Source organism: Coregonus lavaretus (assembly GCF_964263955.1).
Source record: "Coregonus lavaretus genome assembly, chromosome: 6".
NCBI lineage: Eukaryota > Metazoa > Chordata > Actinopteri > Salmoniformes > Salmonidae > Coregonus > Coregonus lavaretus.
Window position 1 is genome coordinate 11385902 of NC_139993.1, and position 24941 is coordinate 11410842.

A 24941-nucleotide genomic window follows, 5' to 3' on the forward strand; every position below is an offset into this window, starting at 1 on the left:
GCTTTTATAGTGTTTAATTGTGGACATACACAGAACATTCAAGTGTGTGTGTATACATGTGTTTGTGTATGCATTTATAAATGTGTGTTTATGTACGTATGTGTTTTTGTCTCTCGCCTCACCTGCTCTCTCACCTTGCCGCACGTCTGCCATCTCTCCACAGGGGAGGACTTTGCGGTGGTGCAGCAGGAGATCGTCATGATGAAGGACTGCAAGCACTCGAACATCGTGGCCTACTTTGGCAGTTACTTAAGGTAGCGTATTTAAAGGCCTGCACCCCGCGCTCACGCCGCCACCAACCCTAACCTACCCTTCCCTCCTCCACCCCTGCCCTGGCTCAGTCAATTCCCAGCCGCTCTCAGGCTTTGAAGTAACACACAGGCTCAGCATGGAGTCGTACTCCACTGCAGTCAAGCCACGGTCAGAGCCTCCGGTCCAAGCCTAGCCGCACTAACACTAGCTAGCTAACAATGTGGCTAATTGCTAGCTCCGGGGAAATGCTTTGTATTGAACTGCTCAAGACAAGGGGAGGTGGAGGGTGGCCATTTTGAGAAGTTGCAGGGGCTGAAGAGAGGGAAGTTGGAACCCGTTGGTTGGCCCGAGGGTGGTTGTGGCCTAATAGTCAAACCGCATCATGCTGTGTCACGACCTAGAAAAGACTCCAAAAAGCATACATCCTCCTCATACTCTCTTTCTGCCCCCTCTAGACTCCACCGCGCCCCCTTGTGTTTGTTTTTTACTCCAACTATTTTGAGACCGTATCGATTGTAATGTCATTTGTTTCCTTTTGCTCTTTACAGGAGAGATAAATTATGGATATGTATGGAATATTGCGGGGGAGGGTCCCTACAAGACCTATATCATGGTAAGCATACACAACAACATACAGTGCACAAACACACACACACACACACACACACACAAGCATTTGAAAAATGACTACTGGCTCAACCGGTTTGATGAAGCGAAATTCAGTATGTTTCAGTGGGTGGTATTAAGCGAATTCCTCACTCAAGCTTAGACGACCTCTTACACCCTATTCCCTTTCTAGTACACTACTTTTGACGAGGGCCCAGAGGGATAGGTTGCCATGTAGGACGTAACCTAGCTCCTACCACATAACCAGACAGTTAACAGATTCTTATTACACTTTTTCTTCTTCTTCTTGTCTTGGTTGTTAAAGGGAAAATCTGCAGTTGCTACATACATTTTTGGACTTTTAAAAGAGATCATATATACCCATTTTATTCTAGAAGAATATAATGTAGTTCAACTGCGCTTAGTTCAACTGTCTTACCCCATCACAACCCAAAATATAAGCTGGTTTTACTCCAATGTTTGTAAACTGGATAAGAGCGTCTGCTAAATGACTAAAATGTAAATGTAAACATTGTAATTGTAAACAAACACTGTATAGATTTAAAACATGGCTAAAACTATACGTTTTTAATGTCATGGATGGTCAGTCCTTGCATCCATAGCTCCATCTATACATTTAAGTAGTTACATTTCTCCAGCCCCATCCCTGAGCTATTTACGAAAGCACTGGTGGCGTGACCACTTTGTAATTGTTTGAACTGCAGATTGCCCATTAAAAGTACACGTCATTAGACGGGCCACCTTAAGCAGCTGTTGTCGCACTTGCGCGCGCACACACACACACAGACACATACATACATACATACATACTCACACAGAGACGGTGTTGATTCTGCTCTTAATGACGGTGCTGGGCTCAGTCGGCTGCGAGGCCCCTCATTAGACAGACAGAACAGCAGCCGACACCACCAACTACCGTTGATCTCAGCCTCCCACATATTGGCTCCCCGCTGCCACGGAGACGACACGATGCTCATAATGTCCCCAACCCTAGGCTCCGTCTACGTCTCCGGAGTAAATATAGGGTCACTGAAACGGAAGGCCTGCGTGCTTGATGCACTGTTCCTCGTGGCCTTCCAAATGCACTGTAGTTTCGTCGCGTCGTTACATTCCTTTAACCTTTTAACCTCCGTCGTTTAGTTGTTGGGTATTCTTAACAAGGTTTTAGACCTGCCCTGTAGGCAGGTGGTGGGGGAGGTTAAGGGGGCATGTCGATAGTCTAACATAGCTTCCTCTCCCTTTTCTCCTCTCCATCTACATTGATCTGAACATGGAGGATAGGTGAAAGCAGTATGGTAGACCCTAACTGGGAATATGCTGTCACCTGTATAGGTTCTTTCAGGTCAGTGCTGATGAAAGAAGATAAAGGAAGGAGGTCATTTTAGACCCGATTTATACAGGATCAATGAGTTAGCCAGGTAACCTGTGTAAATATTTTGAAGTAACTTCATAATTGTTTGGAAAGATAAGCTTGAAATGGGCTTCTTATAATTGATTGAACTGGCTGACTTGGTGACCCTGCTTTTTGATGTAACCCTCAGAGCCCTAAAAGAAAGTTAGTTTAATTAGCCCTGTCACGCGACTGACTGCACCTTTTAATCAGACCCCAATCAACTGGTGCTATCATTACTTGCAATCTACTTAGTAGAGAGATTAAGATTAGCCTCTCAATGGTATGGCCAAAGCACTCACACACAGCCTAGGATTGAAGCAGGATGGAGTTTGATGCGTGTTCTCACTCAAACTGAAGACAGACAGACATACATGTGAGTCAATTCCGGAGGATAGTGTTTGAATAGACAGTTATTTTATTTTATTTGTTTATATAAGCGATCTAATTGAGAATATGCAGTTTCCTGTATAGCACTATAAATGTTATTGAAATCTAAAAATAACCTAGGAATCTAGCTCTATCTAATTCAGTAGCAAATATATTTTTGTTCTGTTTTTAATAGGGTCCTGTTGTGCCTGGTCTGTTCTGTCCAGTCATAACTATTCTAGAGTCTCAATAATGACCTTCAAATAACCTAACGTTACCAGGTAAAGCTGTCAGATCAACATCCAATTGTAAACCCTGAACCTACATTGCCCACCTTGAACCCATAATGTTGATTTGTGGTTGAAGCTGGGGTTAAATGACACAAAAACTGTAGACTTCAAATGTGGCTTGAAATGCTGATATGTGACCAAATAAGACCTTTAGCTTAAATAATAGTAATGAAATACATGATACAGTGAGGGGAAAAAAGTATTTGATCCCCTGCTGATTTTGTACGTTTGCCCACTGACAAAGAAATGATCAGTCTATAATTTTAATGGTAGGTTTATTTGAACAGCGAGGGACAGAATAACAACAAAAAAATCCAGAAAAACGCATGTCAAAAATGTTATAAATTGATTTGCATTTTAATGAGGGAAATAAGTATTTGACCACCTCTCAATCAGAAAGATTTCTGGCTCCCAAGTGTCTTTTATACAGGTAATGAGCTGAGATTAGGAGCACACTCTTAAAGGGAGTGCTCCTAATCTCAGCTTGTTACCTGTATAAAAGACACCTGTCCACAGAAGCAATCAATCAATCAGATTCCAAACTCTCCACCATGGCCAAGACCAAAGAGCTCTCCAAGGATGTCAGGGACAAGATTGTATACCTACACAAGGCTGGAATGGGGCTACAAGACCATCGCCAAGCAGCTTGGTGAGAAGGTGACAACAGTTGGAAATGGAAGAATCACAAAATAACTGTCAATCTCCCTCGGCCTGGGGCTCCATGCAAGATCTCACCTCGTGGAGTTGCAATGATCATGAGAACGGTGAGGAATCAGCCCAGAACTACACGGGAGGATCTTGTCAATGATCTCAAGGCAGCTGGGACCATAGTCACCAAGAAAACAATTGGTAACACACTACGCCGTGAAGGACTGAAATCCTGCAGCGCCCGCAAGGTCCCCCTGCTCAAGAAAGCATATATACAGGGCCGTCTGAAGTTTGCCAATGAACATCTGAATGATTCAGAGGAGAACTGGATGAAAGTGTTGTGGTCAGATGAGACCAAAGTCGAGCTCTTTGGCATCAACTCAACTCGCTGTGTTTGGAGGAGGAGGAATGCTGCCTATGACCCAAAGATCACCATCCCCACCGTCAAACATGGAGGTGGAAACATTATGCTTTGGGGGTGTTTTTCTGCTAAGGGGACAGGACAACTTCACCGCATCAAAGGGACGATGGACGGCGCCATGTACCGTCAAATCTTGGGTGAGAACCTCCTTCCCTCAGCCAGGGCATTGAAAATGGGTCGTAGATGGGTATTCCAGCATGACAATGACCCAAAACACACAACCAAGGCACCAAAGGAGTGGCTCAAGAAGAAGCACATTAAGGTCCTGGAGTGGCCTAGCCAGTCTCCAGACCTTAATCCCATAGAAAATCTGTGGAGGGAGCTGAAGATTTGAGTTGCTAAACGTCAGGCTCGAAACCTTAATGACTTGGAGAAGATCTGCAAAGAGGAGTGGAACAAAATCCCTCCTGATATGTGTACAAACCTGGTGGCCAACTACAAGAAACGTCTGATGTCTGTGATTGCCAACAAGGGTTTTGCCACCAAGTACTAAGTCATGTTTTGCAGAGGGGTCAAATACTTATTTCCCTCATGAAAATGCAAATCAATTTATAACATTTTTGACATACGTTTTTCTGGATTTTTTTGTTGTTATTCTGTCTCTCACTGTTCAAATAAACCTACCATTAAAATTATAGACTGATCATGTCTTTGTCAGGGGCAAACTTACAAAATCAGCAGGGGATCAAATACTTTTTTTTCCCTCACTGTACATTTGAGTTCAGGTACCAGATGTTGTCTCAATAACCAATGGCCGAGGAACCTTTTAATAAAGCACCAGTGCTTCTCAGGCTCCAACCATGTCTCCTTATCTTTCAGTAACGGGGCCTCTCACAGAATCACAAATAGCCTACGTTTCTCGAGAAACTCTTCAGGTACGTCCATTCAGTTTGCCTCCTCCAACACTCAAGCATTCACTCTTCTTCTGACACACGTCTTTCATCTCAAAGTATTGCCTTTGAACTGCCGCTTACCTTAGATTTGATCCATCCACTCGAAATGAGATTGAAAACAGCCGTTAGCAATAGCAACATCATAGGACTATTGTTGTCATTGATTTGTTCGATTTTTGATACACACAACTATTATAAACTATTATAATAAATCCATTATTACAAATCCAAAAAAAAGAAGTAGCCAGACTATTGCTTTCCTGGTAAAATGACAATGGTTTCATGCTTTGGAAAAGTATATGTGGCTGATTTTGGTTGAATGTGAATTGGCTAAAAAGGGACACCATATTAGGATGGGATATTATTTGTGAAGAGGTCAATGGACTGACTCACTTTACACATTTTTCCCTCCACAGGGTCTCTACTATCTACACAACAAAGGCAAAATGCACAGAGACATAAAGGTAAGGTGGGAAAATGGCAGATTCTAGCAGGAATACATGGCTTCCATTGCATAGAATAGAATGCACAAAGACAAAGGTGAAGTGGGACTGGGACAATAACCGTTTTAAGCACGAATACATTGTGTAGATTAGGATAGAATAGAGTTTATTGTCCTCTTCAAGGAAATAATTTGACACGAGCTCGTATGTACACACAAATAGACCAACAACACCTTCACCCAGACATGTTCAATTACCGGTACATTTACAGTAGTTTAGTGTGCTCCTCTGGAATGTCTTGGCATAGACGTGTAATAGCCATTATAAAAACATTTCTGACACTAATGGCCACCATTTTAATCCCCAACAAGACATCTATCAAAGTCACTCCAGGCTTTACCGGTTTGGTCGTTCCCCTGTGAAGTTTCCTTCGATAGATGGCCTTGTTAAGAGACTGCTGCATAAATGAAACTGCATTGAAAATGTGCAGATACAAGTTAGTTAGACGTTTGAAACGTTGTTGAGGAAAAAATAAGCTAAAACGTACTAAACGCTTACATAGGCCTATGCAACTGCAAATCCATTGTGACGTTCTAATCTTCTTTTGTCTGCACAAAGGGAGCAAACATACTGTTGACAGACAACGGGTACGTCAAACTAGGTAAGGAGTCCAGATGTGCAACTGTTTTCTTTGATGTGTGTGTTTCAATATGATGAATCATGGCAATTTGGCATTTGGCGAGTGTGTGAATCATCGCCTGGCGATGACTGACAAGTTGTTAATTGCACTTGGCTGTGAATAGCACCTTCTGCTTTCACATTCTGTGTATGTGTGTGCGCGCTTTCATATTCAATGTGTGTAATAGGCTAAATCAAGTCTGCGATGCATGCACAGCTTGGACAGTGATTGGAATAATTGTGTCAGTGCTAACACTACAATTTATATCGTATTCCTTTTGGAATATTAGCTGCACCAGCTTACAAAACATGTATGGTTACTAAAATACATGAGCATTGCATGATTTTCATTGATTTCAACATTGTTATGCATAATTTATCATTTATTACAGAGCGAACCAGGCTTAAGAAATGGTCATCAAACATGTATTAGACATTCACTGGTATTAATGATAAACTGTTGTTGATTGCATTTGGACATTTATTAGCCATTTATTAATAATGAACTGTTACTATACAGTGAGGGAAAAAAGTATTTGATCCCCTGCTGATTTTGTACGTTTGCCCACTGACAAAGAAATGATCAGTCTATAATTTTAATGGTAGGTTTATTTGAACAGTGAGAGACAGAATAACAACAACAAAATCCAGAAAAACGCATGTCAAAAATTTTATAAATTGATTTGCATTTTAATGAGGGAAATAAGTATTTGACCCCCTCTCAATCAGAAAGATTTCTGGCTCCCAGGTGTCTTTTATACAGGTAACGAGGTGAGATTAGGAGCACACTCTTAAAGGGAGAGCTCCTAATCTCAGCTTGTTACCTGTATAAAAGACACCTGTCCACAGAAGCAATCAATCAATCAGATTCCAAATTCTCCACCATGGCCAAGACCAAAGAGCTCTCCAAGGATGTCAGGGACAAGATTGTAGACCTACACAAGGCTGGAATGGGCTACAAGACCATCGCCAAACAGCTTGGTAAGAAGGTGACAACAGTTGGTGCGATTATTCGCAAATGGAAGAAACACAAAAGAACTGTCAATCTCCCTCGGCTTGGGGCTCCATGCAAGATCTCTTGGACTTGGACAAGGACTTGCAATGATCATGAGAACGGTGAGGAATCAGCCCAGAACTACACGGGAGGATCTTGTCAATGATCTCAAGGCAGCTGGGACCATAGTCACCAAAAAAACAATTGGTAACACACTACGCCATGAAGGACTGAAATCCTGCTGCGCCCGCAAGGTCCCCCTGCTCAAGATAGCACATATACATGCCCATCTGAAGTTTGCCAATGAACATCTGAATGATTCAGAGGAGAACTGGGTGAAAGTGTTGTGGTCAGATGAGACCAAAATGGAGCTCTTTGGCATCAACTCAACTCGCCATGTTTGGAGGAGGAGGAATGCTGCCTATGACCCCAAGAACACCATCCCCACCGTCAAACATGGAGGTGGAAACATTATGCTTTGGGGGTGTTTTTCTGCTAAGGGGACAGGACAACTTCACCGCATCAAAGGGACGATGGACGGGGCCATGTACAGTCAAATCTTGGCTGAGAACCTCCTTCCGTCAGCCAGGGCATTGAAAATGGGTTGTGGATGGGTATTCCAGCATGACAATGACCCAAAACACACGGCCAAGGCAACAAAGGAGTGGCTCAAGAAGGAGCACATTAAAGGTCCTGGAGTGGCCTAGCCAGTCTCCAGACCTTAATCCTATATAAAATCTGTGGAGGGAGCTGAAGCCTCGAAACCTTAATGACTTGGAGAAGATGTGCAAAGAGGAGTGGGACAAAATCCCTCCTGAGATGTGTGCAAACCTGGTGGCCAACTACAAGAACTGTCTGACCTCTGTGATTGCCAACAAGGGTTTTGCCACCAAGTACTAAGTCATGTTTTGCAGAGGGGTCAAATACTTATTTCCCTCATTAAAATGCAAATCAATTTATAACATTTTTGACATGCGTTTTTCTGGATGTTGTTGTTGTTATTCTGTCTCTCACTGTTCAAATAAACCTACCATTAAAATTATAGACTGATTATTTCTTTGTCAGTGGGCAAACGTACAAAATCAGCAGGGGATCAAATACTTTTTTCCCTCACTGTATTAATGTAACTCTAACTTTAACAAAACATTTACAAATCGTTAATTGATTAATTAACATGTTAAAAAGGCATAATTAATTATGCTTAATGGAGGCATCATGTAGATTGGAATGTCAGGCTTCTCACTTCTTTCTTTCTTTCTTTCTTTCTTTCTTTCTTTCTTTCTTTCTTTCTTTCTTTCTTTCTTTCTTTCTTTCTTTCTTTCTTTCTTTCTTTCTTTCTTTCTTTCTTTCTTTCTTTCTTTCTTTCTTTCTTTCTTTCTTTCTTTCTTTCTTTCTTTCTTTCTTTCTTTCTTTCTTTCTTTCTTTCTTTCTTTCTTTCTTTCTTTCTTCTTTCTTTCTTTCTTTCTTTCTTCCTTTTCTTGGCAGCTGACTTCGGCGTCTCGGCCCAAATCACGATGACCATTGCCAAGAGAAAATCCTTCATCGGCACACCTTACTGGTAATGTCCTTCATCACTTCCCACCTTCTATCGATTCTCTCTGTCCCTTGATACCCAAGTCAGGTGAATCTATCCATGGATCTATCATCCACCATTTTGTCAAGCGGAGTGTGAATGTGCCCTTCGATTGATTTTTAAAAGGTGTTTAACCCCTTGAGTCGATTTCTGCCACCCCGCGAAAATCTAATTAGGATAATTAAAATATTCCAATCAAATTCCTTCAGTTTAAGCTAGAGATATGTTTTTTTGCATTGCATCCGCAGATGTTGCACTTTTGCATATGAGGTGAAAGGTGGCAGAGCTAGAGCGGTGATTGTCAGACCATGAGACATCCCGAAAATCGGTCTTCTCACAAAAAAACGTCTGTAGCGTCCGAATGGTTTGGCCTACAAACTATTATGACCACTCTATTGAAAGATGAGACTCACAAACATGATGGTGTTCTCCATTTTGCTCTACAGCCTACACAAGCCTCACAAGACTCGTCTGAAGGTACCAGTTTTAAAAAATGAATGGAAGCATTTATGGAGATAGTTTAGTGCCAAAAATAAGGGGTTAAATACAAATTTCAATGCATTTCTGTCTGTGTCTGTCACCAGAGATTTTAACATGTTGAGAATGCTTATCAATTTAGAAAATTGACAAAAAGAAATGCAAGCCTAAACATGTTTTGCATTTCAAGCTACAAAGCTAGTGGAATTATTTATTTTATTTTTATTACTTTTTTCCTAACCCCAAACCAGGTTCGTATCCTAACCCCAATCCCACCCCTTACCCTAAACCGGGTTCGTATCCTAACCCCAATCCCACCCCTTATCCTAAACCGGGTTCGAATCCAAATCCTGACCCTACCCTCCCCATACACTGATACATCACACTCTTTACCTTCTATTTACAGTTATCAAATCACCTCAGCCCAAATCTGACTGATTAGTTATTACCTGTATCCAAGTGCATTAGTGGATAATTCTCACTGCGATGTGGGCTCGTTCAGTGTGGCCAGTGTTCGGAAAATGAGCGAGAGACCGGCTGGTCATTTGTCTGGAGAACAACATAAGTTTGGCCTTGAATGCTTTCACGTTGGAATACAGTTCATGCACAAAAACACAATATCCCTGCTGTTTCACATTTAGATCGTTAAGATGCCCCAATACGTCCACACCGAAAGAAAAGTCGCCCAGCCTGTCTGTGTCTTTCAACTCGGAGAAGTCGTCAGCTTTACCAACTGTATCAAGGAACATACCTATCTCCCCTCTCAGTTCCCACACACGGCGAAATACTTTTCCCAATCTTAGCCAGCGCACATTTGAATGGTACAACAAGTCCTGGTGCTCTGCCTCTGTGTCATTGAGCAGCTGAATGAACTGACAATGGTTAAGCCCCCTTGCCTGTATAAAGCTGACAAGTTTTACAACCACTTTGACAACATTTTCCAGTTTTAACACACTTTTAGCATGCTTGCTTGAAAAATGACGATTGAGATTATATTCCTTAAAAACGGCAACACTTTCTTGGCATATCAGACATACCACCTTATGTCCAGTATTAGTACAAAATTATTTAACCATGCTTTAAACACACGACATTCAGAGTCCACTATTCTCATTTTCGCAGCACTCATTTTTCACGTCAAAAGTCGTCAAGCAATGAAGTAGCTATAATGACTGAGCGCATTCTGAATCTGATTGTTGGCCCAAATACAGAGCGTGCTGCCAGGGTACAGCGCCATCTATTGGAGGTTGTTTGTATATCATGGAATTAGTCATTTTAGGCCAAAAATCGTAACTCAAATATAATAATATTTAATACATGTAGAAAATGTCTCGCGTGCCGTACTTTGCCCCCCCCCCCCCCCCCCCCTTGCTCTAGGGGGTTAACGAGTCAAACGTATTCTGATTATATTGATTTCGTGGTGATGATGATGATCGGCAAGTAGCCTAGTGGTTAAGCGTGTTGGGCCAGTAACCGAAAGGTCGCTGGTTTGAATCCCCGAGCCGACTAGGTGAAAAATTCTGTCTGTGCCATTCAGCAAGGCACTTAACCCTAATTGCTCCTTGTAAGTCGCTCTGGATAAGAGCGTCTGATAAATGACTAAAATGTAAATTGTAATGATGATGTTGGTCTAAATTGTATAATCAAATACAATTTAGACCAGTGTATTCGATTTGATTTTTAAAAGTAGCCTATTAAACAAGTCAAACGATTGTGATTATATTGATTTCAATGATGGTAATATGATGATGATGATGAGGACTGCTGGTATCATCAAATTAATTGTTTGGGTTACACTTTATAATAACTGTCATGAATAAGCCCTGTAAATGCTTATGAATTTTAACACTTACAATCAGTGCTGGCTCTAGCCATTTTGGGGCCTTAAATTAGATTTGGTTGGGGTGCCACCCCCGACCGTGCAGGCAAAACATTTTAGTGGCCCACCACTAAACAAAAGTTTAAATAATATTTACAAAATGTGTTCATATTTATAAACATTTATAAGCGAGTTATTGGCACATACAGTGGGTTATACAGTGGGAGTTGAGAGGTCCTGTTTGAGATGACCCTGTAGTGTTCATTGCTATTGACTGTTCCAAGGCTATGTGGTGAACCGTTCATTTGTCTGAGCCGACTCCCTGTGTGCAGGATGGCACCCGAGGTGGCAGCCGTGGAGAGGAAGGGTGGGTACAACCACCTGTGCGACATCTGGGCTGTGGGCATCACCGCCATTGAGCTGGCAGAGCTGCAGCCTCCCATGTTCGACCTTCACCCGATGAGGTTAGTGTTTGGACCCATTGGCATCAGACCAGAGCGCTTTAAAAAAAAAAAAAAAAAAAGGAGAGTGGACTCTCCTTTTGTATTTTATTGTTTTTGACAGAGACCGTTATGAAATGGTGAGCAGATAGAGAGAAGGGAGACAGAGTAGGGCCGGTAGGTACCGGGATTCTTATCCATGCAGGCAGGGGAATCGTATACACTCACCTCCATATGTACTTGGACAGTGAAGCATATAATTATTTGGGCTCTACACTCAAGCATTTTGGATTTGAGATAAAATGTTTCATAGGAGGCGACAGTACAGAATGACACCTTTTATTTGAGACTATTTTCATACATATCTGTTTTACCATTAAGAAATTAAAGCACTTTATGTAGGTAGTCCCCCATTTTAAGAAGTCAAAAGTGTTTGGACAAATTCACTTATAGTGTATTGAAGTAGTAAAAAGTATTTGGTTCCATATTTCTAACACGCAATGACTCTACAAACTCGTTGTATGCATTCACTGTTTGTTTTGGTTGTGTTTTGGGTTATGCTTTGACAATAATCGTATTTAACAACCATACAGTATACTTCAAAATGTGGAAGGAATTTCACATGTGGACCTACATGTAGAAAGCAGAAGATAATTATTTTAAATGTATGTTTAGTAAGTTAGCACCTCTGAGTAAAAGCAAGGATTGGAAGTGAAAGCACTAATTTCCTTAAATACACAACTGCACCTTTTTACATTTTTCTCAGAGCCCTGTTTTTGATGACCAAAAGTAACTTCCAGCCGCCCAAGTTGAAAGACAAGGTGAAGTGGTAAGTGTCTTTAGGCTTGCTGCCTGCAACATAAACCCTGGCCAGTTCTATCTCGCTACTTGAACACACCGCCCTCTCCCACCCCAACTCTTATACATTATAACTGGATGGAAAAAGAGACGTAATACAATATTAATGAATCAAATCAAAATGCTGCTAAAATATTAACAGTCAGACACACCTGTCATAGGGGTAAACGAGCCTCAGATTTGTGTCAATGTCATTGGACTCAGAGAAAGGCTTTTTTTATGGGGAGGGGTTGGAGAATTGACAGTCTAACTAGATTACACATAATATGGGGTCAGGTTTCATCCCAAAGATGTTTGATAATTATTAGCATATAAATTGAATATTTATAATCGAATAGGCAGAATGTTTTTTTTAAATCCAATTTCGTTCTCCCTCCCCAAGGACCAGTAATTTCCATCATTTTGTAAAAATATCGTTGACGAAAAATCCAAAGAAAAGGCCCTCCTCTGACAAGCTGTTGCAGGTAAGATGATCTTGGCCTGAGCTATATAACAGTAATGTGATTGTAGTGGCGTCATTGTGTAGATCAAGGGATTTGGTTGCTGAAATGACAACCCAAAGAGCATTGTTAGTAAGTCTTTCAAATGTTCAAGGTCAAGATTTAGTAAAGTAGTGTGAATATTTGCAACTAGAGCCCCCTTTGCATTTGTTGTACGTAGACTGGTTAAATGGGCAATATGAAGTTCAAACAATAACAAAACAGTTACCCCGCCACTGTTTTTGTAAACAACTGAGGGTTGGTGCTGGAGAAATGTAACCACTCAAATTTATAGAAAGAGCTAATGGATGCAAGGACTGACCATTCATGATACTGTATCAAAATTATAGTTTTGAGACTATACAGTGTTTGTTTTTAAGTAAAACAAGCGTATATTTTGGGTTCTGATGGGGTACGACAGTTGAGCTAAGCTCATGAGGCATTTAAAAGATTATTCAAGAATCAATGGGTAAAAATAATGTAAAAGTCCAGAAAAGGATGTAGCAAGTGCTGTAGTTTCCACATAGCAACACTTATTTACTATTAGCCTGAGGTTTATGCTCTTAGAACTCGACCATGCTTATTACTCAAATAAACTTGGACAGAGGAACCCACCTAACTCTTACAAGCTCAACCGTTTTTTATATTTTATCTTAGAAATCTTGTTTATCAAATCATTTTAAGATCTACTGCACTTCAAGTGCCTTTTACACATTACTCTTTAGCATTTTAATAATATATTGCACTAGCATGTGATAAATATGGCATAATGGCTTGTGTCATGCTTGTCTGAGGCAAATGGCACCGCATTCCCTATATAATGCACTACTTGACCAGGGCCCATATTTGGGACGCAGCCTAAATGTGTTGTGTCTGTCTAGTGTTTGTATGTCAGTTCATATCAGATGCACCACTTTAGCCCATAATCAAATTGTCCTAAGGGGATGGATAAAGTTGTATCTTATCTCATCTTAGATAACATTTTCCCCAAGCCAAGCCAACTCCTATTTTACTCAACTGCTATTTGGCTCAAGAGGGAACAACCATGGCAGGAAATGTATATTAATTGAGTGCTATGATTAATTCGACAATATAGGTACAAAAAAATAAATACATTTTATTCGATTGCATTTCTCATAATGCAATCTTTATGACACGTGGATTTTCTTGACTGAATCTGGCCCATAGTCTCCTACAGTTAGTCTGGTCCCAGATCTGTTTGTGTTGTCTTGCCAACTGCTATGGTCATTGCCCCACCAATAACCATAGGAGACCAGGCTATCCTACAGTAGGAACTCATCTTAATTGTTGTCGCCTGATGTTTTCCCAGCATCCCTTTGTCTCGCAACCCCTGAGTCGCACGCTGGCCATCGAGCTCTTGGACAAGGCCAGCAACCCGGACCACTCCTCCTACAACGACCACTTAGATGACGAGCCCGAGGAGCCCGAGGAGGTACAGTACAGCTGCAGACACTCACGGGACACGTCCTCCTTTAATCAGAACCAGTAACCTTTGCCTCTAGCCTGGGTGCTAGTCTGTTTATACTATCTTTCCAATTCCTTGTCCAAACATTTGGCATGAATATTCCATAAGGAGTTGGCAAGATAGCAGAATCAGACTGGCACCCAGGCTAGGTTGCCTCTGAGGTTGCCATTTTTAAATGGTGACATCGATTCTCACAGCGGAATAGTAATAATTTCGATTTTTTTTTGTCTTATCCTGTATTCCTGGTTACCGGTTTTGATTGATCAAGGTCCTAAATCATTTTAATTGACTATAGAGGACAATAATTGGTTATAGAGCATCTACTGTACTTTGTCATACAGAACATTTTGTCACTGTAGGTTTTAGGGGTCATTTTAGTCTGTGTATAATGCACAGTGCAGAGCAAGAGCTTGACAGGAGTGCTTTTGCTATTCATAGCCACAGTATTCACACTCAGCAGCACTTTCTATCATTGCCAATATTATACTAGAATACACTGACTGAACATTCTGTCCTGTTCATTGGCACACTTAAATGCATATTTGTTAGACAATTACAGAATGTATAATATTATACAGCATCTATATATTTTTGTTTTAAATGTAAAGATTTATTAGCCTTAGCATAAGCATTAATTAGCTTCCTGCTAAAAAATAGATAATTTCCTCAAAACATAGTCTCATCAAACGTACGCATGACTCATTCCAAAAAAGTTGCACTGTCACTTTAGCTGGCAGCAGTCGCTTTCGTTACTTTGTCCAAGGTCCATAATACCTGACTGTAGGTGTTTCACCCCCTGCCCATTTTCCCCTAGGTACAGATCTATGATCAGCTTCCCTTCTCCCAATCCTAACCTTAACCATTAGTGGAGGAAATGCAAAACTGACCAAAGATCAGCGTCTAAGGGCAATTTCACCCTACTCCTCCTCAACTCCTCTCATCAGTTGGGCTGAGTGTCTCTGCCTCTCTCCTTCACCCTTAGTTGAAATACAAGAGGGTGCTTTGGCACATACTGGGGTGTGTTTCAACCCATTGACCCCCTATCTCGGCGACTCCCACGCTTTGCCGTTGGCAGAGAGGTACCAGTTGTGTGTGTGCGTGTGTGTGAAGGCATTGTGGGCCTACATGGGTGTATTTGCTTGCTCTGGTAAATGAGATTGTGTGCACACAGACATAGATGTGTGTTTTTTTTTTTTTTTATAAACGTTTGTGCATGAGAAGTGTGTTCGGGGGTAACATCAGAAATGAGCATGTGCTGAAATTGTTTGATGTGGAATATGGTGTGATACCATTGGGTCCTTGCTAAACTTAAAATGTATGATAACACTTACCTTTTGAGTGCTTGGTCCCACTTTACAGTGGGTGACCATAATAAATATTTACATCAGGTAGTGTAATTACAGTGTAGATACTGTAGAGATACATGTAAATACAAAGGTATCGGGGACACTTATTGTAAATTGGAACCAAATGCAATTTTTTCTTTAATGGTAGACCCGTGTGGCTCAGTTGGTAGAGCCTGGCGCTTGCAACGCCAAGGTTGAGGGTTCAATTCCCACGGGGGACCAGTATGAAAAAATATGAAAATGTATGCACTCACTACTGTAAGTCGCTCTGGATAAGAGCGTCTGCTAAATGACTAAAATGTAAAATGTCTTAAATGTAGACATAAGAATGATCCTATAATATATCCCAAGATTAAGTTGTGCTGGTGAAGCTCCTTCAACTGCCCTTGGCTTCCAACGGTTTGGCTCTAAATGCTTTGTCTCTTCTTCAAAACAACCAGGCAGTGAAGGATGTCCTTCAACTGCCATTTTGTGCCCTGGAACTGTCAGTTCCACAGTGAGCTCGTCACATAAAGTAAAGTACATGTCCTCTGATGCGCGAGGGAGGACACACTGCTAAATAAATAACAGTGGAAGCCATCCTGGGACCAACTACCTTGGCTGCCCCCAAATACGTAGTGCACTACTTGGGCTCTGGTCAAAACGCCATTTTCATTACGCCTGTGTCATCAAAGTGCGACATTCAGTGGTGGTATTTTTACACCAGCCCTTTTAATCAGGGAAACATGGAAGGTTGCCAGGAAGATGTGACTCACTCGTGTGTTGTGTCCCAAATGGCACCCTATTCCCTATATGGTGCACTACTTTTGACTAGGGCCCATAGGGCTCTGGTCAAAAGGAGTGCACTATAAAAGGAATAGGGTGCCATTTGGGACGTATGCTCCGCCTGCCAAGACGGTTACACGTTTGAATAATTGTTCTTCTCTCATCAACGTTATCGCTGATTGTCGTTGCATTATATTGATCTTACCAGAGAGGAAGAGGCGAAGCGAGAGGTTTCACTCTTGCCAAAATCTAACCTTGTCGCCTGCCTTCCGCCTTTGGGACAACAACTCCCATTGTTAATGCGGAGACATGAGCATCTCGTCATTATATACAGATCTCTGATCTGACCTCTTGACGCTATATACAGTACCTAGTGTCTACACACCCCTTTCACAGTCTTCACATTTTGCTGCCTTAAAATTAAATCTAAAAAGGGATTACACAGGATTTTATACCTACAGATCTACACATCCTACTTTCTAAATTAATTCAAAATAAAAGAACGAAGATGTCTTTATTGCATATGTCTTCACACCCCAGAGTTAATACTTGGTGGAAGCACCTTTGGCAGCCATTACCGCTATGAATAATATTCTACCAACTTCGCACAACTCTTAGTGAAACATACAGTGCCTTCGGAAAGTATTCAGACCCCTTGACTTTATCCACATTTTGTTACGTTATAGCCTTATTCTAAAATTGATTAAATTGTTTAGGTGCCTTTTGGCAAACTCCAAGCTGGCTGTCATGTGCCTTTTACTGAGGAGTGGCTTCCGTCTGGTCACTCTACCATAAAGGCCTGATTGATGGAGTGCTGCAGAGATGGTTGTCCTTCTGGAAGTTTCTCCCATCTCCACAGAGGAACTCTAGAGCTCTGTCAGTGACCATCGGGTCACCTCCCTGACCAAGGCCCTTCTCCCCCGATTGCTCAGTTTGGCCGGGCGGCCAGCTCTAGGAAGAGCCTTTGTGGTTCCAAACTTCTTCCATTTAAGAATGCTGGAGGCCACTGTGTTCTTGGGGACATTCAATGCTCCAGACATTTTTTTGGTACCCTTCCCCAGATCTGTGCCTCGACACAATCCTGTCTCGGAGCTCTACGGACAATTCCTTCGACCTCATGGCTTGGTTTTTGCTCTGACATGCGCTGTCAACTGTGGGAACTTATATAGACAGGTGTGTGCCTTTCCAAATCATGTCCTATCAATTGAATTTACCACAGGTGGACTCCAATCAAGTTGTAGAAACATCTCAAGGATGATCAATGGAAACAGGATGCACCTGAGCTCAATTTCGAGTCTCATAGCAAAGGGTCTGAATACTTATGTGAATAAGGTATTTCTGTTTATAATTTTTTATTAATTAGCAAACATTTCTAAAACACTGTTTTTGCTTCGTCATTTTGGGGTATTTTGTGTAGATTGCTGAGGATTATTTTTTGTTTAATCCAGTTTAGAATAAGGCTGTAATGTAACAAAATGTGGAAAAAGTCAAGAGGTCTGAATATTTTCCGAAGGCACTGTATGTCCATTATTTTTGTCAAAATTGCTTAAGCTTAGTAAATTTGGTTGGGAATCATTGATGGACAGCAATAATTAAACCTTGTCTCTGATTTTCAAGAAAGTTTAATTCAGAGACTAAACCACTCAGGAACACTCAACACCTCTTGGAAAGCCATTTTGGTGTGTCTTTGGCATAACAATGTGTGTAATTGTCTCACTGAAAAATATAACTCTATCCCAGGGTTAGGTTTTCAGAAGACTGAGTCTGGTTTTCCTTTAACTTTTTACATATTTATTTTGATCCTGACAAATTCCCCAGTCCCTGCCGATGACCAGCATACCCATTACATAAAGCTGCTACCACAATACTTGAAAATACAATTTAATCCATTTTTAGATTTAATTTTAAGGCCGTGTCAGATGCATACAAGCACATTGAAATAATATCAAACACACATAACAGTGCTTTACTTTCAAATACATGGTTTTTGTGAAGCTATCATAAATGGTACTGTAGGTGGTATGTACATTGCATTTGGAAAGTATTCAGACCCCTTGACTTTTTCCACATTTTGCTACATTACAGCCTTATTCTAAAATTGATTAAATAACCATTTTCCCTCATCAATCTAAACACAATACCCCTTCTGGGGTAGGGTTCCAAAACATTTCTGCAGCATTGAAGGTCCCCAAGAACACAGTGGCCTCCATCATTCTTAAACGGAAGCCACTCCTCAGTAAAAGGAACGTGAAAGCCCGCTTGGAGTTTGCCAAAAGGCACCTAAAGGACTCTTAGACCATGAGAAAGAAGATACTTTGGTCTGATGAAACCAAGATTGAACTCTTTGGCCTGAATGCCAAGCGTCACGTCTGGAGGAAACCATCCCTTCAGTGAAGCATGGTGGTGGCAGCATCATGCTGTGGGGATGTTTTTCACGGCAGGGACTGGGAGACTAGTGAGGATCGAGGGAAAGATGAACGGAGCAAAGTACAGAGAGATCCTTGATTAAAACCTGCTCCAGAGCGCTCAGGACCTCAGACTGGGGTGAAGGTTCACCTTCCAACAGGACAACGACCCTAAGCACACAGGCAAGACAACGCAGGAGTGGCTTCGGGACAAGTCTCTGAGTGTCCTTGAGTGGCCCAGCCAGTGCCCAGACTTGAACCAGATCGGACATCTCTGAAGAGACCTGAAAATAGCTGTGCAGCGACGCTCCCCATCCAACTTGACAGAGCTTGAGAGGATCTGCAGAGAAGAATGGGAGAAACTCGCCAAATACAGGTGTGCCAAGCTTGTAGCGTCATACCCAAGAAGACTCGAGGCTGTAATTGCTGCCAAAGTTGCTTCAACAAAGTACTGAATAAAGGGTCTGAATACTTATGTAAATGTGATATTTCAGTTTGTAATTTTATATACATTTGCACAAATTTCTAAAAACAATTTTTTTCTTTGTCATTATGGAGTATTGTGTGTAGATTGATGAGGGGGAAAAAACGATTTAAGCATATTTTCGAATAAGGCTGTAACAAAATGTGGGAAAGTAAAGGGGTCTGAATACTTTCCGAATGCACTCTATGTCAGAATGCCTGCATCCAACAATGCTACATTTTTGCCTTGCGACTAATGTTTTACTAGCCTGGTCCCAGATCGGTTTGGGCTAACAATGACCATAAAAGTTGGCAAGACAGCACAAACAGATCTGGGACCAGGCTAGTTAGTGTTGTACTGTTTCCCTCACTCCATCTTTTCTGTTTTGACAGCCCCATGTATCAGTGCCGCATCGGATTCGCTCTGGGAACACACGAGAAGGGAAGACCCTCTCTGAGATAAACTGTGAGTGTCTTCAGTAGCATGACTTAATCCCTCTGGTATAAGAGTGACATTAGCATGCCGTAGTATGTCATAAGCAGTCATGACAGCCGTTGACATATGACGTCAAATTATACAACACTGAAAGGTTAGATGTTCCGGAAGATTGAAAACTATTACAGTTTTTTAAACCTTCCGTTTTGGACTCGACGTGTCAATGTATGGCTCATACATGCATAATAAACGATCTAGAGTCCTCTCCAAGCTGAAAAAGCAACTGAATCCTTACATTCTAACCTGCCATCATTTAGTGCATGACATTACGCACTCGTGCCTGTCATGTAGTGAACGTGTGCTCTGAAGTAGTTTAAGTGCCTCCATGGTTTACCATTACATTTACATTTACGTCATTTAGCAGACGCTCTTATCCAGAGCGACTTACAAATAGGTGCATTCACCTTATAGCCAGTGGGATAACCACTTTACAATGTTTTATTTTATTTATTTATTTTGGGGGGGGGGGGGGGGGGGGGGGGGGGGGTTGGAGTAAAGGGGGGGGGGGGTAGAATAATTACTTTATCCTATCCCAGGTATTCCTTAAAGAGGTGGGGTTTCAAATGTCTCCGGAAGGTGGTGAGTGACTCCGCTGTCCTGGCGTGAGGGAGCTTGTTCCACCATTGGGGTGCCAGAACAGCGAACAGTTTTGACTGGGCTGAGCGGGAACTATGCTTCCGCAGAGGTAGGGGAGCCAGCAGGCCAGAGGTGGATGAACGCAGTGCCCTCGTTTGGGTGTAGGGACTGATCAGAGCCTGAAGGTACGGAGGTGCCGTTCCCCTCACAGCTCCGTAGGCAAGCACCATGGTCTTGTAGCAGATGCGAGCTTCAACTGGAAGCCAGTGGAGTGTGCGGAGGAGCGGGGTGACGTGAGAGAACTTGGGAAGGTTGAACACCAGACGGGCTGCGGCATTCTGGATGAGTTGTAGGGGTTTAATGGCACAGGCAGGGAGCCCAGCCAACAGCGAGTTGCAGTAATCCAGACGGGAGATGACAAGTGCCTGGATTAGGACCTGTGCCGCTTCCTGTGTAAGGCAGGGTCGTACTCTCCGAATGTTGTAGAGCATGAACCTACAGGATCGGGTCACCGCCTTGATGTTAGCGGAGAACGACAGGGTGTTGTCCAGGGTCACGCCAAGGCTCTTCGCACTCTGGGAGGAGGACACAACGGAGTTGTCAACCGTGATGGCGAGATCATGGAACGGGCAGTCCTTCCCCGGGAGGAAGAGCAGCTCCGAACTTGCCGAGGTTCAGCTTGAGGTGGTGATCCGTCATCCATACTGATATGTCTGCCAGACATGCAGAGATGCGATTCGCCACCTGGTTATCAGAAGGGGGAAAGGAGAAGATTAGTTGTGTGTCGTCAGCGTAGCAATGATAGGAGAGGCCATGTGAGGATATGACAGAGCCAAGTGACTTGATGTATAGCGAGAATAGGAGAGGGCCTAGAACTGAGCCCTGGGGGACACCAGTGGTGAGAGCACGTGGTGCGGAGACAGCTTCTCGCCACGCCACTTGGTAGGAGCGACCGGTCAGGTAGGACGCAATCCAAGAGTGAGCCGCGCCGGAGATGCCCAGCTTGGAGAGGGTGGAGAGGAGGATCTGATGGTTCACAGTATCAAAGGCAGCAGACAGGTCTAGAAGGACAAGAGCAGAGGAGAGAGAGTTAGCTTTAGCAGTGCGGAGAGCCTCTGTGACACAGAGAAGAGCAGTCTCAGTTGAATGACCAGTCTTGAAACCTGACTGGTTTGGATCAAGAAGGTCATTCTGAGAGAGATAGCAAGAGAGTTGGCTAAAGACGGCACGCTCAATAGTTTTGGAGAGAAAAGAAAGAAGGGATACTGGTCTGTAGTTGTTGACATCAGAGCGATCGAGTGTTGGTTTTTTGAGAAGGGGTGCGACTCTCGCTCTCTTGAAGACGGAAGGGACATAGCCAGCGGTCAAGGATGAGTTGATCAGCGAGGTGAGGTAAGGGAGAAGGTCACCGGAGATGGTCTGGAGAAGAGAGGAGGGGATAGGGTCAAGCGGGCAGGTTGTTGGGCGGCCTGCCGTCACAAGTCGCAAGATTTTATCTGGAGAGAGAGGGGAGAAAGAAGTCAAAGCATAGGGTAGGGCAGTGTGAGCAGGACCAGCAGTGTCATTTGACTTAACAAACGAGGATCGGATGTCGTCAACCTTCTTTTCAAAATGGTTGACGAAGTCATCCACAGAGAGGGAGGAGGGGGGGGGATTCAGCAGGGAGGAGAATGTGGCAAAGAGCTTCCTAGGGTTAGAGGCGGATGCTTGGAATTTAGAGTGGTAGAAAGTGGCCTTAGCAGCAGAAACAGATGAAGAAAATGTAGAGAGGAGGGAGTGAAAAGATGCCAGGTCTGCAGGGAGTCTAGTTTTCTTCCATTTCCACTCAGCTGCCCGGAGCTCTGTTCTGTGAGCTCGCAATGAGTCATCAAGCCACGGAACTAATAACCATTAGTTATTTTGATAACTTCGAAAATACAGCAAATACATCAATCAAATCCATGCATCATAAATTAGAAAACATCCAAAAAATAGAAGTTAGATTTTTTTTTTAATGTCATCTAGCTGAGCAGACACTCATGTACAGGAGCCATTAAGGTTAAGTACCTTGCTCAAGGGCACATTGACAGATTTTTCCCCTAGTCGGCTCAGGGGTTCGAACCAGCAACCTGGTATTTTGTATTTTGTTAGAATTTTGGAATATATTGTGCAATAGGCTATAAGGTTTTTACAAGGCACGTCCATCCATTCCGTTCGTGAATCGTGAGTGTGACACAACACTCACAACTTTGATGCGCTCGAGAAATGTATACTGCAAACTTTCACCCACTTCAAAATATCGGTCCAACTTTATGTTGTGTCAACCATCCATTCAAGTCAAATAATTCCATGTGTCCACCTTTTTAAACTTTCACACATGTATTCCATGATATGGGGTAATCCAATGTGGACAACGCTGCAGCTGTGGATTGCCAGATTGCCATGATATAATTGATACACAGCTTTCAAAGAGTAGGACATTTGATGAGAACATACATTATATATACAAAAGTATGTGGGACACCCCTTCAAATTAGTGGATTTGGTTATTTCAGCCACACCCGTTGCTGAGAGGTGTATAAAACTGAGCACACAGCCATGCAATCTCCATAGACAAACATTGGCAGTAGAATGACCTTACTGAAGAGCTCAGTGACTTTCAACATGGCACTGTCGTAGGATGCCACCTTTCCAACAAGTCAGTTCTGCAAATTTCTGCCCTGGTAGAGCTGCCCCTGTCAACTGTAAGTGCTGTTATTGTGAAGTGGAAACTTCTAGGAGCAACAACGGCTCGGCCACGAAATGGTTGGCCACACAAGCTCACAGAACAGGACCACAGAGTGCTGAAGCGCGTAGTGCGTAAAAATAATCTGTCCTCAGTTGCCAACACTCACTACTGAGTTCCAAACTGCCTCTGGAAGCCATGTCAGCACTAACTGTTTATCGGGAGCTTAATGAAATGGGTTTCCATGGCCAAGCAGCAGCACACAAGCCTAAGATTACCATGCTCAATGCCAAGTGTCGGTTGGAGTTGTGTAAAGCTCGCCTCCATTGGACTCGGGAGCAGTGGAAACCCATTCTCTGGAGTTATGAATCACGCTTCACTATCTGGCAGTCCGATGGACGAATCTGGGTTTGGCGGATGCCAGGAGAACGCTACTTGCCCCAATGCATGGTGCCAACTGTAAAGTTTGGTGGAGAAGGATAATGGTCTGGGGCTGTTTTTCATCGTTCGGGCCAAGCCCCTACAGCATACAATAATATTCTACACAATTCTGTGCTTCCAACTTTGTGGCAACAGTTTGGGGAAGGCCGTTTCCTGTTCCAGCATGACAATGCCCCTGTGCACAAAGCGAGGTCCATACAGAAATGGTTTGTTGGTGTGAAAGAACTTGAATGCCCTGCACAGAGCCCTGACCTCAACCCCATCGAACATCTTTGGGATGAATTGGAACGCTGACTGCGAGCCAGGCCTAATCACCCAACATCAGTGCCCGACCTCACTAATGCTCTTGTGGCTGAATGGAAGCAAGTCCTCCCAGCAATGTTCCAACATCTAGTGGAAAGCCTTCCCAAAAGAGTGGAGGCTGTTATAGCAGCAAAGTGGGGACCAACTCCATATTAATGGCCATGATTTTGGAATGAGATGTTTGGCGATCAGGTGTCCACATACTTATGGTCATGTAGTGTAGAAGTATACATTTGCCGTTGTTTAAAATTACATTATAACATTCGCTTGCTCGTTTGCCATATTAGTCTGATGAGACCATACCCTACAATGGGAGCTAGCCTGCAACAACCGAACTTGATGGACAATGTTGATTGGCAGGTGGAATGAGGTCCAATAAGGTTGCAATGTTAAAGTGGGAGGCGGGATCAGGTCAGCACAGTATTGTCCAATGAGGTTGTGGGTTGAGCCCCACATGCACACCCCACATGCATGGGGGACCCGTTTTGGCTCGTGAGCGCTACTTTCAAAACTACTGGCTAAGTGAGTAGCCACAATCTAACATCTACTAAGGTCGCTGTGACTGATTATGACATCTATTATGTCACGTTTATAACAATGTAACGAAAGCTTTTCACATTTCTTCCTGAGCGGTCCTTCTCATGATCTTGTGGTTAAGTATGGAAAACCACTCCTTCCTCTCTCAGCCTCTCTCTCTCTCCTCTCCGTCCCTCCCTCCCCCTGAGCTTCCTCCTTATCTCTCCAGCACTCCTTTTTGCAACTCACTGAGTGGCTGAGACTTCACTTCCCCAGAGACTTGAATATTCACCCTGCGTCTGCAAAAGGCATATGGGGAACTGCTTACTGTTCATTCAGGGACTCTATATCTGAGGGTCTTAATCTTTGCCATTTAGTTTTGACTCAGTGCCCACAGGAATTATATGGGGGGGAAAGTGCCTGCACTAGTAGTAATATGCCCATAAGCGATCTTTAGCGATATTTTGTGCTTATGTTACTGTTTGACGCATGCAGGTTTTTTTTTCATTGCCAGGCCACTGGGACTAGATTTTGAAATGTGTTGTATGTTCATTTTTTAGTACTGCAGTTTGTGTTTAATTCTCTGTGTTTCATTGTTTAACCCTGATAGTCGATCAAGTCAAGTTTGATCCCCCGCTTAGGAAGGAGACTGAACCTCATCACGAACCAGCAGTGAGTGACTCTCCTAATACACACACACACAAACACACACACACACACAACACACACACACACACACACACACACACACACACACACACACACACACACACACACACACACACACACA

General features: G+C 42.8%; 1 protein-coding gene across 2 annotated transcripts in view; it reads left to right on the forward strand.

Moving 5' to 3' along the window:
- LOC311131163 (mitogen-activated protein kinase kinase kinase kinase 3-like) overlaps window positions 1-24941 on the forward strand; it is a 118448-nt gene that overhangs the window by 44184 nt on the left and 49323 nt on the right. For both annotated transcript variants that reach the window (XM_084164006.1, XM_084164007.1), the window contains exons 3-14: window positions 164-254; window positions 801-865; window positions 4817-4872; window positions 5307-5354; window positions 5952-5994; window positions 8491-8563; window positions 11207-11338; window positions 12081-12143; window positions 12555-12636; window positions 13982-14104; window positions 19509-19581; window positions 24762-24823. In XM_084164006.1, the coding sequence (XP_084020132.1) occupies window positions 164-254; window positions 801-865; window positions 4817-4872; window positions 5307-5354; window positions 5952-5994; window positions 8491-8563; window positions 11207-11338; window positions 12081-12143; window positions 12555-12636; window positions 13982-14104; window positions 19509-19581; window positions 24762-24823 (911 nt within the window). The remainder of the gene's footprint in view (window positions 1-163; window positions 255-800; window positions 866-4816; window positions 4873-5306; window positions 5355-5951; window positions 5995-8490; window positions 8564-11206; window positions 11339-12080; window positions 12144-12554; window positions 12637-13981; window positions 14105-19508; window positions 19582-24761; window positions 24824-24941) is intronic.